Source organism: Uncinocarpus reesii, genomic scaffold (genome assembly GCF_000003515.1).
Source record: "Uncinocarpus reesii 1704 scaffold_1 genomic scaffold, whole genome shotgun sequence".
Lineage (NCBI taxonomy): Eukaryota > Fungi > Ascomycota > Eurotiomycetes > Onygenales > Onygenaceae > Uncinocarpus > Uncinocarpus reesii.
The window spans coordinates 2036832-2052216 of NW_003052500.1; the positions used below are offsets into that span (position 1 = coordinate 2036832).

At 53.0% G+C, this 15385-nt stretch overlaps 6 protein-coding genes across 6 annotated transcripts; 4 read left to right on the top strand and 2 right to left on the bottom strand.

Moving 5' to 3' along the window:
- Window positions 1-40: 40 nt before the first annotated feature.
- UREG_00875 (uncharacterized protein) lies at window positions 41-1757 on the top strand (the record flags this gene model as incomplete). Its single annotated transcript, XM_002541315.1, has 2 exons — window positions 41-866; window positions 925-1757. 2 exons carry the CDS (start codon window positions 41-43, stop codon window positions 1755-1757), a joined length of 1659 nt encoding a protein of 552 aa, XP_002541361.1.
- A 354-nt stretch (window positions 1758-2111) lies between these two features.
- On the bottom strand, window positions 2112-4311 carry UREG_00876 (uncharacterized protein; the record flags this gene model as incomplete). The annotated part of the gene is made up of 3 exons (XM_002541316.1): window positions 2112-3399; window positions 3467-4100; window positions 4236-4311. The coding sequence occupies 3 exons, from the start codon at window positions 4309-4311 to the stop codon at window positions 2112-2114; spliced, it is 1998 nt and encodes a 665-aa protein (XP_002541362.1).
- Window positions 4312-5700: 1389 nt separating this feature from the next.
- On the top strand, window positions 5701-6806 carry UREG_00877 (uncharacterized protein; the record flags this gene model as incomplete). The annotated part of the gene is made up of 2 exons (XM_002541317.1): window positions 5701-6528; window positions 6624-6806. 2 exons carry the CDS (start codon window positions 5701-5703, stop codon window positions 6804-6806), a joined length of 1011 nt encoding a protein of 336 aa, XP_002541363.1.
- A 1147-nt stretch (window positions 6807-7953) lies between these two features.
- Window positions 7954-9455, bottom strand: UREG_00878 (serine hydroxymethyltransferase; the record flags this gene model as incomplete). Its single annotated transcript, XM_002541318.1, has 2 exons — window positions 7954-9095; window positions 9152-9455. The coding sequence occupies 2 exons, from the start codon at window positions 9453-9455 to the stop codon at window positions 7954-7956; spliced, it is 1446 nt and encodes a 481-aa protein (XP_002541364.1).
- Window positions 9456-11911: 2456 nt separating this feature from the next.
- Window positions 11912-12485, top strand: UREG_00879 (uncharacterized protein; the record flags this gene model as incomplete). Its single annotated transcript, XM_002541319.1, has 3 exons — window positions 11912-12079; window positions 12137-12219; window positions 12275-12485. 3 exons carry the CDS (start codon window positions 11912-11914, stop codon window positions 12483-12485), a joined length of 462 nt encoding a protein of 153 aa, XP_002541365.1.
- Window positions 12486-13595: 1110 nt separating this feature from the next.
- UREG_00880 (uncharacterized protein) lies at window positions 13596-15219 on the top strand (the record flags this gene model as incomplete). The annotated part of the gene is made up of 3 exons (XM_002541320.1): window positions 13596-13780; window positions 13839-14101; window positions 14159-15219. 3 exons carry the CDS (start codon window positions 13596-13598, stop codon window positions 15217-15219), a joined length of 1509 nt encoding a protein of 502 aa, XP_002541366.1.
- Between the last annotated feature and the right edge of the window lie 166 nt (window positions 15220-15385).

Genomic DNA, 15385 nt, shown 5'->3' on the forward strand with positions numbered 1-15385 from the left:
CACAGAGATTCCGACTCTCATTCTAGCGCGCTCGGTGAAGATGCCAGAGGAAGGCAAAAGCAAGGCCGCTCTCGCCCGGGATATCAACAATCTAGTCACCCTTGCAAGTACAACCAATGTCGAGCCCATGTGCTACTCTCATCAGGCACAGGCCAACTGGCCAAGAACCAAGTTCTCCCAGAGATTCACGCTGCAAGATGCGATTGCGACCGTGCTACTCGATGGACGCCGTGGAGAAATGTACGCAGTTGGGCTACAGGTTGACCACGACGAGGACCCGTCGAAGAGAGCAATTGTCGCGTACATATCCACCAACCAGAAAGTCACGCTGGCGAAAACAATCTACCTCGAAGACGTTTTCAACATCTTGCAGAAACGCGCCAGAGTCTACGAGGACTTTTTGACCAAGAAGACCCTGTTTGAGCAGCAGTGCAGCCGGGCAGAGGCAGGGGGCCCGAAGGTGACAGTTGAAGAGCCCAGCTTGTCACCGAATCTTCTGCACGATTTGATGCGATTGGTTTACCGTCACTGTTTTAAGGGCTGGATTAAATCCATTCACAACTCCATTGCCGACATGAATCGGTTCAAGGCCACCATGATGAGTATCGTTGGCGATGGCCTGGATGGATCAGACCCAAACTTCTACTTGTGGCTCGAACCTTTGACCTATCTTATTGAGCAATTCGACTGGGTTTATGAATCCACTGATTCTTACCTCCAGCAAGAACGCGATCCTAGGGACCTTGTGTCACACCCAGATTTCGTTTCCAAAATAGACCGTTTGGAGTCGGCATACAGAGTGTTTGAACGTGATAGAGAGGCTTTGGACAAGATTGAGGAATGGCATGCACTCAACCAGGATACCGGTATGTGACGTTTTCCACGGACCTAAAACGAGAAACCAGTCTAACTCTCGATTCCCAGAGGAGCCCATCACCACGCATCTCAGGCGCTTTGTCGATTTCCAAATCGCAATAGAGCAGCTCATCCGCGTTTCCCAGCTGCCCAAAGCAATTCACTTTTTAAGAGACAAGTCCCTTGAAATAGTCTACATTGACGATTTCAACAAGCTACCCATCAAAACCACCCTTCCCACCGACGTCGGCAGCTGGGAGGCCATTCTCGCCCAGGCACTTGAATACAACGACCTCAGAATCAAACCAGATCAAAAAGCCGGCGTCGATCGCCACCTCGCCGCCCTGAGCGAGATCGCTTCACGGCACCCCACGGGCCGCAAACCCACCGTGCACCCACCCACCCAGCTCCTCCAGTTCTTCGCGACTCACCAGATCCACCCGCCACCACTGAGCATCATCGGCAGCTCCCAGCCCGTCTGCGCGGCGTGCGCCTCCCTCTTCACGGCCTGGCACTGCCTGTTCGAGTACCCGAGCTACATCTCACGCGCGTCCGACGGACGGTACCCGTTTCCATGGAACGTTCCGACCGAATGGGTTGGGTCCAGGATCGGGGATGATCGCGATGTGTTGGAAATGGTGTATAGTAGACTTGCGGAACGATTGGGCACCGCCTTGTCTGACGCGGGCATAGCCGAGCCCGCAGGAAGCGAAGATTCGCAGGCGGAGGGAGTGCGGGAGGGGGGCAATGAGCTGGGCAGTAAGGACAGTGGTGGGGGAATGGAAGGACATGATGCGTGGGACGTAGGGAGGGATGAAAAGTCCGACATCAATGTCGAAGTGGTGGTGGTTGCGCCGGAGGAGGATGAAGGCGATGGGAGGTTGGTTACGATCATGGAGTAGGATGTTTAACACGGCTTTAAGGGGGGCTTCTCAGCGGTGGCTGATTACGGGCAGGACTCTTTAGAATGAAAATAGATGAGGATTATCGGTTTTTTAAACTATCATGCTCTCTAGTACTAGTATGTTCAGCCAAGTTAGTCCAAAATAATCAAATGAAAATGTGGCCTTGCTATTAAACATTGTAGAAGTTTACAATATTTCCCGCCCGTAAAGAAAAGAAAAGAAAAACCCACTCCGAGAAGATAAAAGCTTTATTTATATACATGCTTCATGCGCCTCTCACGACAATAAGATAAAACGAATATAAAAAGCCAAAAGACGAAATCAAAAGAAAAAATAAAAAGCATAACTTCATCACGCTCGTGCATTCGTCCTCGGTTTCCGGAACTTATTCACCGGCGGCGGCGGCCCATCGTCAGGATACGGCAACTTCCACTTATTAGGGCTTGGATCCGCCATCCCAATCGGCCTGCTGGCGCCCTGGGTCGGCGAGGGCATGGAAATAATCACATTCTCCGGCGCGGCGGTGCCGTTGCCGTGGCTGACGTGATGTGTGTTCACTGGCCTCGCCGCCTGTGGAATCGGGGTCTTGGGCGGACGCGGCGGGGCCATGTCGGAAGCGAATGTGTCGGAGCTTACGCGCGGGGAGGTTGTGGTGTACGGCAGTGGGTTTGCGGGGAGTTCCTGGCTGTGCCGGCTTCCCGGCGGGGAGATGTTGGAGGGGGAGAGGCGCGGGAGAGGTTTGGACAGGCTGGGGGGTTTTGGGAATAGGGAGAATTGAGGGGTGGGAAGGGGTTCGGCGGGTAGTTCGATGGCCGGGAGCTCGTAGACCGGTTGCGTGGGAGGTGCTTGGGGAACTCTAGGTGGAGATGCGGGTGAGTGGTCTGGAGATGGCTGAGGACGGGCGGCTGGGACGGGAGGAACAGGCCGCGCTGGCGGTGGAGGTAGGGGTCGCATCGTCGGGTCGACGCCATGGGTTCGTTCAGCGGCGACTGCAGCCTCGTGCGCTTGGATACGGCGATGCGTCCGGTGTATTTTGGCTAATTTCGTCGCGGCGCCATGGGTCATTTTCTGGACGTCCTTCTTCGCCAAATAGAGCCGTGTGTTGGTGCTGATTTCCGTTAAACGAGTCCATTCATTCATTCCATATTCACCAACGCCAATCTCCACGTTTAGACGGCAGTAGTTGTCTTTTGGTACATTTCTCTTTGCAAGATACTCCTTCAGCATGTACTGATGGGTCGTCTCGCACCCTTCTATCTTGGATATAAGGTTCCGCTTCGCTTCCGCAAAGTCCTCAAAGACATCTTCCCACCATTCATGCCGCACGTTGTTGGAGCTCGCAGGCCGCTTACCGGTACCGATGCTGACAAAAATACCAACTTCTCGCCCAGGCCATTCATTGACGGTCGCCTCGTCCAGAATCAGCGGGGAGGGGTTGAATTTCCCGCCTCCTTCGTCAAGGAACATTTGCTGTCCTATTTGAATGGGCTTGAAATGGTGTAGCATCGCACTTGTTGCACGTCCGGCCTGCCATATCGTGCAGTTAAAGTCGGGAGGGGGTTCTTTTCGTGAATCGTACGAGCGTAAAAGCGTTGGAGGCCCGTTTTTAGGCGTTCCTTTGAAGTAAGCCGTTACTGCTCTAGATTAAAGGTCAGTGTTCGACTATCGCCGCGGTCTCTATTTTTGTAAAAGGATAAAAAACTCACGTTTTTGTTCGATGCTCCCGATTGTCGTATAGCAACGCATCGGGATTGCCCCATCTTGACGCCCCCATGCCAGCCGGGTTATAAGGTAAAAGATTCGTCATCGTTGGCGACAAGTGCGTTGGCGATGACGGGTGATTCACGCTATGGGTGCTCCTAGTGCGACTGAGGTGTGAACTGGATCGACTGAGCCGTCTCGTCGACACGCCGGACGCGAGGCTGGTGGTCGACTGGCACATCAGGGCATAGTCCCCCGTCAGGGACGGCACCGTTCCGTCGTTCCCTTCTGACTCGGAGGACGTATGCTCTCTCACGCACCGACGGATCGCTTCTTCCAACCTGGAGGCTTTGAACAAGGTCGACCGGTAGGGAATGCCAGCAATGGTCTTGTCGGTCTCGAAGACGTATTTCGTCAGGCGAGGGTACATATTCTTGCATGTCTCTATGTCCAGACGCAGACGGCCCAGCATCAAAGCGATGAGGCCGCCGGTTCCGGTGCCAGCGATGAGATCGAAGTGGTCGCATGGCTTCGGTATTTGGTCACGGCGAGGAGCGTTGCCTTCGGCCTCGACGTAGGTTCGATACATCAATTCCTGGAGGATGATCAACATCGAATAGCCGCGAACACCACCGCCATCTACAGCCAGAGTAAATGAGATAAGTTAGCTGGGGTTCCGGAAGAGCGAGCGAGGGTGGGCTGCAGAAGCGCTCGATCGGCGGAAGGGCCGTCCGGCCTTCACGATCGCGAGGAATCGAGCCAGCGGCTACTTACCTAGACATAGTATTCGTAACGGCGGGCCTTTTGTAGTATCCTTGCGGCGCACGGTCGACGCCGTGATGTTCTCCATGGCGGGATGGTGAAAGGCGGCAATGTGTCAGAAGCGGAAACAAACGGTGCTTGATGGGGACTTTTCAGCCTTATGGAAAAACAGCCTTAGATAAGAACCGATCAACGGCTGAACCCCACGCGCGCAAGTCTGGAATCGTCGTGATAATTTGGCGATCAAGATCGAGAGAGAGAGAGAAGAAGATGAGCAGCGGTGGCTGAGAGTCGAGATGATGGCTGACTCGGCTCGAATGACGACGCCGTTGGTGAGGATGGCGATGGAGGGTGAAGGGATTACGGTCGAGACAAATCACAGGCCAAGGGTCTCAGGCACAGGGCGCTTCGGCGGACGAGGCGGTTGTACCGAGCAGCCCTACGCACAATGCTTTTGTTGGGCTCGATCTTTACGTCGCGATGCTCTGCTGGAATTGAATTACCGGGAAATTCGGTTGACGGCCAGCATCAAACCCATGGTCTGCACTCGGCTGTGACTTGCTATCCGATTCTACAGTCTGGAGATGGTTCCCAACCTACCAGACGACGATAGCCACCACATCCTCTCGACCTTAGTTACAGGAGCCACGGCTGATCTCACCAGAAGACCATCCTCACCGGTCACACTTTGCACCTCGCCGTCGCCATCAATAGATACCTAATGATAGGTCACACAGTGTCGATGACATCACAGGGAGACCGCCAAGCCACATGTGGCACAGTCTGCATCAGGTGACCAGCGCCCGTGGCTGTGCTGCTTAGTCATCATCATGTATGAAGAACAAGGACCAAGGACTAGAATAAAGAGAAGAAGAAGAAGAAGAAGAAGAAGAAGAAGAAGAAGAAGAAGAAGAAGAAGAAGAAGAAGAAGAAGAGAATGATACTGAAGGTCTTTCATGATCCAGCTGCTGCATCATGAACGGCACATCTCTAGCTTTGCCCAGCCTCCGGCTGCCATCGCACTATTTCCCAAACGGGCTACAAAACCCCGAACCCTGCAAGAGCTGACAAAGCAGCAGGCCAACGAGGTCACCACTCCGTATTGGGAGTCGGAGGAGAATCCATGAAGCGGGACATAGCAACTATTAATAAGTGAAGACGCCTTGCACCTCAAGGCTCACGGAGCATCACAGACCTGTCCTGCTCACCGTCACCACCACCGCCCGCTCGTGACCATGAAGATAAGCCAGGTAAGCCCACCAGCATCCCTTGCTGATATGCTCTCTGCGCCGGGGTTCAGGCACAACAGCACCATGAGGAGGAGCCGTACTGACTGCTGCCACAGCTCTACGTCTATCCCATCAAATCTCTCCGCCCAACCGCTCTGGCTGAGTCGAGATTGACAAGTCATGGATTCCCTCATGACCGGCGCTTCATGCTGCTCAAAGTAGACGCAGCGGACGGCACTCTGACCAACATGCACGTCTCCAGCTTTCCGCAGATGGCTCTGTTCCGGACAGACATTGTCTTTCCCGATGATACCCAAGACCAACGCGGGCAGATCGTGGTGACATACGTGCCTTCTACTGGCGACAACAACACTGCCGGCATCGAAACGCTAAATGTTCCCCTGGAGCCCAGTGTCGATGGCCTGCGAGTCTTCGAGGTCGTCATGCACAAGAGCCCCACAGAAGCCTACGACATGGGAAAACAATATAATTCCTGGTTTTCCAGCCGCTTTGGCTTCGATGTCGTCCTTGCTTACCTGGGAGAAAACAGGAGGCCCCTTCTGGGAAACATGTCTCCCACCACCGCGCAACACTCAACCCAGAGCAGCTGGTTCTCGCGTGTCAGCCAAAGCGTTGCATCCCTCGCCGGCTGGGCCGGAGGCGACGCAACCGGTGCAGAGGGTATCACCTTTGCTGACGTCGCGCCGTATCTCGTGGTTTCCGAGACCTCTTTGCAGAACGTATCCGCGAGATTGCCCGAAACGATGGATGTGACCAAATTTCGGCCGAATATCGTGGTTTCCGGCGCGCCCGAGGAGTTTGAAGAGGACTTCTGGGCTGAATTGACGGTGGATGGCGATATCACGCTGACCTTGACAAACAATTGCGCGAGATGTGTTAGTATCAATATTGATCTCGACGCTGGGGCCCCCGGGACTGGAGAAATGGGCTCCGTCCTGAAGAAGCTTATGAAGGATCGGAGGGTCGATAAAGGGACAAAATATAGTCCAATCTTTGGACGTTACGGATTTCTAGGCAACGGCTGTGATGGTGCTCCTATCAGAGTCGGAGACGAAGTAAAAGTTACAAAGAAAAATGCAGAGCGCACTACTTTTGGTAAATCAATTTCAACCCATCGACGTACTAACTCCAATCGACTGACAACTTTCAGACTGGCCAGGACTTACGAATTGATATCTCTCGATCAATGTTCAAAGATAAAACGCCAGACCTGGCGTCTCCCTTCCACTATTCCATAGCTCCCTTCGCCCATACACTTCTGCTCCTCTCCAAACAACCCAACAACGCCTCAATCTCTCGTACAAGGTCCGCCGTATGCGAGCTGTGGTCATAGATCTTCGCTACCATATTGTCCCACGACCTATACCACTCCTCCAACATCACCACCAACCCATCCAAACTCCGCACCTCCCCCCTCTTCCCTCCGTCCCCCCGGTCACTCCCGCTCTCATCCACCACCAGCTCCGGAACCCCCGTCAACATCATCACCGCATCATAACCCCGTTCAATCCGCACAAAACACTCGCCAAAACACCATTCGATCCCCTCGTCCGAACCGCTGGACCCGGGGCTCCGCGCCACCGGCATACCCATCGCCTCCCACGGATTGTCGTAGTAGAAGATCCTGCTGGTCCAGAGCTCTTCGAGCACCGCCTCAGAGGCATACGGCCTGATGGAGACCGTCTCGCGGGCGAACTCGCTCTGGAAGCGCGCCAGGCAGGTTGCGGTGTTGCGCAGGGTGCGGATGAGGTTTTCGAGGGCGGTGGTGAAGCCGTCTTGCGTTGGCCTGGGTTGTCCTTGTCCGTTTTGCTGTTGCGGCCTGGTGGGTGGTATGCAGGGATCGGGCATGGGCATCAGTGGTTCGGGTAGAGATGGCATTGGAGAGGGGCTTCCGAGATCGTGTAAGTGGGACATGATGAGTGTAATGACTCTTGGAGAGTGAGAACGAATCTGCGAGACTAGAACGGTATGTCCGTGCAAATAGTCTTGTTTGTATAGAACCCGCAGTAGAAGTCTTCAATCCTTTTTTATATGTGAAGCAAAGCCAGAAACCATGCAGCAAAAGTCTTGGGGTCTTCTTTCTTGCCTGGCTGCAGGTCAGGGCAAAAAGGGGGATTTCTAGAAATCTCAACCTTTCTGGAAAGCGCGATTGGGACAAGCAATCAGGAGCACAGGTTGAGAATCCATATAGCGGCTGATAAAGAGGACAAAAGAGTGGCAGAGCCTAATGTAAAAAGATACCATGAAAAAAAACAACATCCCAGGAGAATCGATATATATATATTTACTTCCAAGAAAACATCAGCACAAATCCATCCGCGTCTTTTATTGTTTTGTACATGTTAAACAGAACACATAGCAAAATCTCGCATCTTGTTAAGAAGAGCATTGCAAAAGGGGGATAATAGATATCAAAAGAAAAAGGGAACATGCAAAGTCATCATCCGTCATCCATGCCGCACCATTAAAGCGATCAAGATTTACTCCTCAGTCCATGGAAGGCTGAATGTTCCCACCCAGTCTTCAACCTCTTTTCTCAATTGAACAATCTCTGAAATCTCTTCACCTTCTCCGAGGTATTCAAAGAATGCCTTCAAACTTGTGGGGTTCTTCCTATTCTTACTCTCAGCCTCAGCCTTGGCCGCCTTGTCCAGTTTCTGTGTGATGATGACGGCCCGGTCCACGATGTCAGCAACGCGCGAGAAGTCCTCGGGCCCGAAACCGCGAGAGGTCATGGCAGGTGTACCCATTCGCAGACCTCCAGGCTTCATGGCCGATTTGTCTCCTGGGACGGTGTTCTTGTTGCTTGCCACACCGCAAAGCTCTAGGACTCTCTCAACACGGGCACCATCGACGCCACGATTTTTGAGGTCGACGAGAACAAGATGGTTGTCGGTACCACCAGAAACGATGTTGTAGCCAAGCCCGCCGCTGTTGGTAGAGTTACCGAGACGTCCGGCCAACGCCTTCGCATTCTCCAGGACGTTTTGCTGATATGTCTTGAATTCAGGGCTTTGAGCCTGCTTCAGAGCAACAGCAAGAGCAGTGATCGTATGGTTGTGGGGTCCACCTTGGTGGCCGGGGAACACGGCGGCATTGATGGGATTTTCCAAGTCATACATAATGGGATTTCCCTTGGCGTCTCGTCTGCGGATACCCTTGCGGAAGAAGATCATGGCCCCGCGGGGTCCTCGGAGGGATTTGTGCGTCGTGGTTGTCACAATATCAGATTGCGGGAATGGTGAGGGGACGACACCGGCGGCAACCAACCCAGAAATGTGAGCCATATCGCTCAACAGATACGCACCAACGCCGTCAGCGATCTTCTTCATGCGTGGGTAATCAATCAGCCTGCTGTAAGCGGATGTTCCAGCAACAATCAGTTTCGGTCGGTACAAGTTAGCCATCTCTTCCAGCTTGTCATAATCGATCAGGCCAGTGGATTCGTCTAGGCGGTACGGCAAGGTTTCAAAATACTTTGAGACGGCGGAGATCTTCTTCGTGGGGGTCTGATAGCCGTGGGAAAGATGACCGCCATGAGGAAGGTCTAATCCCATGATACGGTCGTGGGGTTGCAGCACAGCCGAGTATGCGTAGAAATTTGCGGGAGAGCCGGATAGAGCTGTGAGATATGAGTTTCTAGACTCTCCGGGCTATACGGTGGTGGGCGGGACTCACGTTGCACGTTCACACCCCATTCTTCTGGGTTCAATCCGAATGCTTGCAGGGCGCGCTGCTGGCAGAGACGTTCGGATTGGTCGATGAATTCATTCCCACCATAGTATCTCGCGCCTGGATATCCCTCGGAGTATTTATCTGTTGCCGGTACGTTAGATTTCGCCAAACACCATTTGTCAAAAACGACTGACTCTGCATAACACTGCCAAGGGCATCGAGGACGGCCTGCGATGTGAAATTCTCCGAGGGAATCAGGTTGATGAAATGCTTCTGTCGAGATTTCTCCTGCATCATAGTTAGCCATCTGGAAAGCAAAGGCAAAAGCAATAAGATCAGATATATGCGTACATTTTGAACAATGCTATAGATGGTGGGATCGGCTTGTTCGAGCTTCTCCGCCAGCATCTAGAACGACAAATTAGCAGCCGCTTGACGAATTGCAACCCCTGCTGAGAGCGTACATTCTGATGCCCGTCAGTGTGCACCGACGCAAAGCTCTGCCATTGAGCCGCCCGTCTCGTTGGTTGACTCCATCTTAGACCGCCGGCGACTTTGGAATACCCGCCAGAGAGCCGGAGGAGCTTCGCAGCCTGCCGACCACAGCGATTGACAGACATTGGCAACTGAGACGAACTGAACTGGGTTCTTCCAGCAAGCTCAAAGGTTCACGCACGGGAATATATTGCTTCAACGGAGCAGATGTCGCAGCAACGAATTCACAGCAAGGTGCCCTTCATCCCACTCTTGTCGGCCGAAGTTGCTTTCCCGGAGAACACCATACCGCTCTGGGCCTAGCGGGGGGTCACGGGACCTGTCACCGAGTTTCCCGCGGGCAGCGACTGTTCTCTCTCTCTCTCTTTCTTCTTCTCTTCACACAACTAAATCCAAGATGACGAGACGGCCTCTTCGGCAGTTCCCAGCACTCGTCTTTCCCGTTGGCGTCAACTGGTCTGGCGGGCGGTGTTGATATGTCCCGGGCCCACTTCACCATCCTTTCAAGGACAATTTGAATCCTTCTGATTGGAAATCTGGTTGTGTTCTGCCTTGTCGCTTCATCGCGAAAGGAATCACTCGATTCTTGCTCTTGAGTTGTTTAATATCATGCAATACTGACACAGATACTGGCAACGGTGCCCCCCTCGAACGCTGGTCACAACGCTCAGCCATCGCTCAAACGTGTATCTGTGCTTTCGAACATCATTATCATGGAGGTGGTGAGAGTGTCAACTCTGGTGGTCGAGTACAGAAGGTTGATATATTACTGAACAGTCGGGAGACGACGTTTGGTCTTTTTTTAGCAGCAGAATGCTTTGAACGTGGAGTAAGAGATATTGGTCTAGATCTAGTCAAGCAGAGAGTCCTCTAGCGTATACTCCGTAGGAACTTCCTAGGTTTCTGGGCAATAGATGTTTCGCAGTACTGTCCTATCCTTCTGTTTCTCAGAACCTGATAAACAATGCCATCGGCAGAGCACCGGTGTGAATATTAATTAGCGCCGCGTTTGAATGCATCGCGATTCAATGCTGTCCCCCGCCAGCGGCTAATGAAAAGCTACCACCACCACCCTTGTATCACAGACATTATTGCTTTTCCCCTTTCTGAAGAATCCCAAGGATGATATAATACCCGGTTAGTTACGCGGAAGCCCGGATCAGGGTCCTCGATTCATACGGGAGAGAACGGTGTACCATCTTAACGATGTGTGGAACACTGACAAAGGTGTGCGCAGAGATTGCTCAGTCGAAACCCAACCCAACCGCAGGCTGGATGCCAGGGCCAAGCGCTCTGGTCTCAGATAAGGAGCCAGCAGGATCACGGATCCATCAGCCCTCAATCTGAGGCTTCAGCAGCGCCATCTCGCGACCAGTGGCGAGATATTAAATCAGAGCCGTCTAAGGTCTGAGACTCTGAGGAGATGCCCTGAGCCAAAAAGTCTCTCGCTTCAGCGAGGGAAGAGAAACAAATGACGGCTTCGGGTGGGGATTTGGGTGGAAATGAAGAGGCGAATCACACAGGCGGACTGGGGCTGTTTTGTTCCTGGATTCAGTGGCGCGGGACTATCGAATGCTGGGCGATCCTCGTGCGGACACTAAGGCCGAAAGCGAGGCGATGGACCAGGCGATCCCGAACCAAGAGAGTCGAGACGGAGATATTTATTTGTTGTGCTTTGCTGGGGAGTCAGAGTCTAGGTGTTGAGTCTTGAGTAGTTCTTGAGTAGTTAGTGGTACTCCGTACTGATTGTTCTGCTGTTGAAATGGAACGAAACAAACTGCAATCAAAACAGAACAGGTGTTTTGCATGACTGACTGGCTGATGGTCCAAGCCCTGCAGCCGTGATTCCAACAACCGCTGTGTCTTGCGTGTACATTACTCTCTGGATGTCCTATCACAATTCGCGAGCAAAGCAGAGAAAAAGAAAAAAGTCTAAAGAAAAGAACTCGCCAGGGGCCCGCTTCCATTGGCTGCCCCCTGGCGTCGTTAGGCTCTGGGCCCAGGGGTGCCGGGGGGCCCGTCCAGCAGCAACAACGGGCGACCTTTAATAAGAAACACCCCGTCGTCTTCCCTTTTCTTCCCTTCTTCTTCTCTCTCTCTCTCTCTTCTCTCCATCCACCAACACTCTTTCATCCCATCACCACTCATTTCCGGTTCTTCAACCGATTACATTCGTTTCTCGAAAGCTGCCTCGCTTGCTTTATACCCATCTCGCCTTTTGGATCTTGTGCCGTTGATTTTACTCAGCCAAACGAACCTCCCGCCAACATGCGTTTCTCCGTTGCTGCTTCTCTTGCTCTGGCCGCCGGCGCCTCTGCCACCATCATCAACCCCACCGGTGCCAGTGTCATCACCGAGGTCGTCACCCAGTACACCACCTACTGCCCCGGCCCGACCACCATCACCCACGGCACCAACACCTACACCGTGACTGAGGTGAGCGATGCATCTTGGACGATGCGAGGGAGTCCGCTGCTAACAATCTCCAAACAGGCCACCACCCTCACCATCACCGACTGCCCATGCACCGTCACCCGCCCAATCATCACCTCCACTGTCTCTGAGTGCAACGACTGGTGAGTGCTTCAGCAAATCTGCATATCAAATTCATAGCTAACCCCCCTTCTTCAGCCCTGCTCCCTCTGGCACTGGTGTCATTCCTCCTCCAGTCGAGCCCCCAGTCTACCCCAACGGCACTGCTCCCGCACCACCAGCTGGCACCGGCAACGTCCCCAGCTCCACCGTCCCATCTCCTCCAGACTTCACGGGCGCTGCTTCCCGCATGGTCGCTGGTGCCGGTGCTGCTCTTGCCGGTGTTCTCGGCGTTGCTTTCCTCTTGTAAATCTAATATCTGCGGGAAGATGGGGATTGTGAATATGGGCTTGGGGAAGATGTATACAAGGGGTTTGGGGTGTGTGTGTTAACGTGAATAACTTTTTAATCTCATGAATTCTTAATGTAACTTTAAACATGGGGACTGGCGTTTGCCGCCTGTTGCTTGTTTTGAATGGTGACATTGGTTTACATGACTTTGATGCCATTAATCTGGGTGCTCTGCATACATAGACGCGTAAGGCGTAATATCATTTCTCGATTCAAATCTGCAGTATCTCTGATGTTGCGTCTTCCGGCTCTGTTTTACCGTCGATCCCCAAAACAAAAATATCTTCCATTGCCCCACTGCGTCACCGACATCAAGGACGATCCGTCATACCCTTCACAGATCGACAGCCGATACTCCGTACATCTTGTCCCTGAACTCATCCAGGCTGACGTTCTCGTGTTGTCCTTGTATCACTCTTCCAGCATGCCACCAGCACAGAAATGAATGCGCCTTTTTGTACCTGAAAGAGCCACCATGCACATCCAGGAACAGCGCATATCCTTCTGCACAGGAAGCACAGACGCATGAGCATTGGTCATGTTGGGAACAAAGGAACCTGAATTTGTTCGAAAATAAACGGATTGATGTGAATGTGCGCACTGATCGCCGGTGCGCCGTGGGATGTTGTTTTTCTTTGGATCTGGTGTGATGTGTTCAGGCCGTCGCGCAGATTGTCAGCATTGAATCTGGAGATAAGTGGTGCCCTGGTGTCTGACTTGGTCTCTGTCATGATGGGTTATTGTCAAGCAGAGGTCCAGCTATGAGTGTAGCCTGTAGCAAAATGTACTCCCGCGCATGGCATCAGCCATTATTTGTAGAATTATTAGCATCATCGTCGAGTGAAGTTGTGACAGTCTACATACTTGCCAACATGTAAGAATGGAGCACAGACTGTTGCAGCGAAGCACGACGCTTTGTCACCTTCTCCTATGCCAACGTCTTCGAGTTTCGAAATGTGTCTCTCCAGCCCAGACACATGAACATTGCCTTTGTGTGAGCATCCTTTTCCATGTCTGCACCTAGAATTCATCCCTAGCAGCCAGAAGTGCCCGCGGCACATGAACCAGCATGGACAGTGATGACGGGCCTCTCGACTCGGACCCGACCAAGGCCAATGTGCCTTTGGAAACGGCTGGATGCTTGGGAGAGCTCACTCCAGAGGAACTGCTGCTGGAAAAGAAACTGCTGCGGAAGATTGACAGGCTGATCATGCCAACCGTCGTCTCTGTCTATCTGATGAACTACATGGATCGGTTTGTCTGTTCTGCTCCAACTCTCCCGGCATTTTCTCTTCTCTAACGGGACTATTAGCAACAACTATGCTTCTGCACGGCTGCAAGGTCTCGAAAGGGACCTTAACCTGACTCCGTCGCAGTACCAGACCGGTCTGTCCGTGCTGTTTATCAGCTATATCGCCATGCAGGTCCCTTCAAACCTGCTGCTCAACTATGCTGGTCGACCGTCTTTGTATCTCGGATTCTTCACCGTCGCCTGGGGCTGCGTCTCAGCGTTGACGAGTCTGGTGCGAAATTATCCGCAAATTCTGGCCTGTCGGCTTGTTCTCGGATTCTTGGGTAAGGCTTTCGGCATCGATACGTTTCTAGTTCGTTGCTAACATTTCGAATCACCAGAGGCGCCCTTCTTCGCTGGCGTGCTATTCTACCTTTCAAAATGGTATACCAAAAAGGAACTCACGCTCCGGATGAGCATCTTTTACGCTGGATCACTACTGAGCGGTGCATTTGGAAATTTAGTCGCGGCGGGCATATTGAAGGGCTTAGCCGGAAAATACGGGCTTTCGGCATGGCAATGGCTGTATATCACAGAGGGAACCGTCACCATCTCCATGGGGTTGCTCATCTGTGCAATCCTGCCCGACTTCCCGGACACATGGAGGCTCTTGACGCCCGAACTGAAGCGGGTCGCAAATCGACGACTCGCTATCGAAGCTGCTGAAGCAGACGTTGATGCTACGGGGGGCATGAGCCAGCTCGTCGGCTTCAAGCTCGCCATGACCGACGTCAAAACCTACCTTCTTGCCATCGCCTTCATGGCCAACAATTGCGCCAGCGGCTTCCAATACTTCTTCCCGACGCTCACCGCCACACTGGGCCTCAGCGACACCGTCTCCCTCCTCCTCGTCGCACCGCCCTACATCTTCATCCTCATCTACAACATCTTCCACTCCCACATCTCCGACCACCTCGGCAATCGATTCTGGTTCTTCATCTACCCCATCCCCATCTCCATCGTCGGATTCACCATCTTCATGACCACCAGCGCCTTTGCGCCGCGCTACTTCTCCCTGTTCCTCATGAGCTTTGTCTTCACAATGGTGCCTACCTGCTACTCCTGGATCGCGAGCGCGATCCCCCGACCCCCCGCCAAACGAGCCACCGCCTACGCGTTCATCAACTCGGTGGGTAACACGGCCGGCATCTGGACGCCGTATACCTATCGGGATCGGGACGCGCCGCATTATCGGCTGGCGCTGGGGTTGTGTGTCGCCCTGCAGCTGGTGGCGGGGTTGATGGCGGTGATTCTGCGCTGGTATCTAGTGAGGCAGAATCAAGAGCTGGAGCAGATGGAAGGGGAGGGGGAGGGAGCGGAGGAGCGAGTGAGGTTGATGGGCGAGGAGGCTGGAGAGCATACGGCTACGCAGCTTCCAAAGGGGTTTCGGTACATGCTCTGATATTCCGCGGCCTCGGTTTGTATTGTTCTTGTTTTGTTGTTTTGTTGTTTTGTTCTAATTATAAATATCCCCAATGGACGGTGTAATCCCGTCAACCACTTTTGGGGAACCATCCATGGTTCGCCCTCTCAGGAACCCGCTCATCAGACTTTCGGCCAATCCCTCG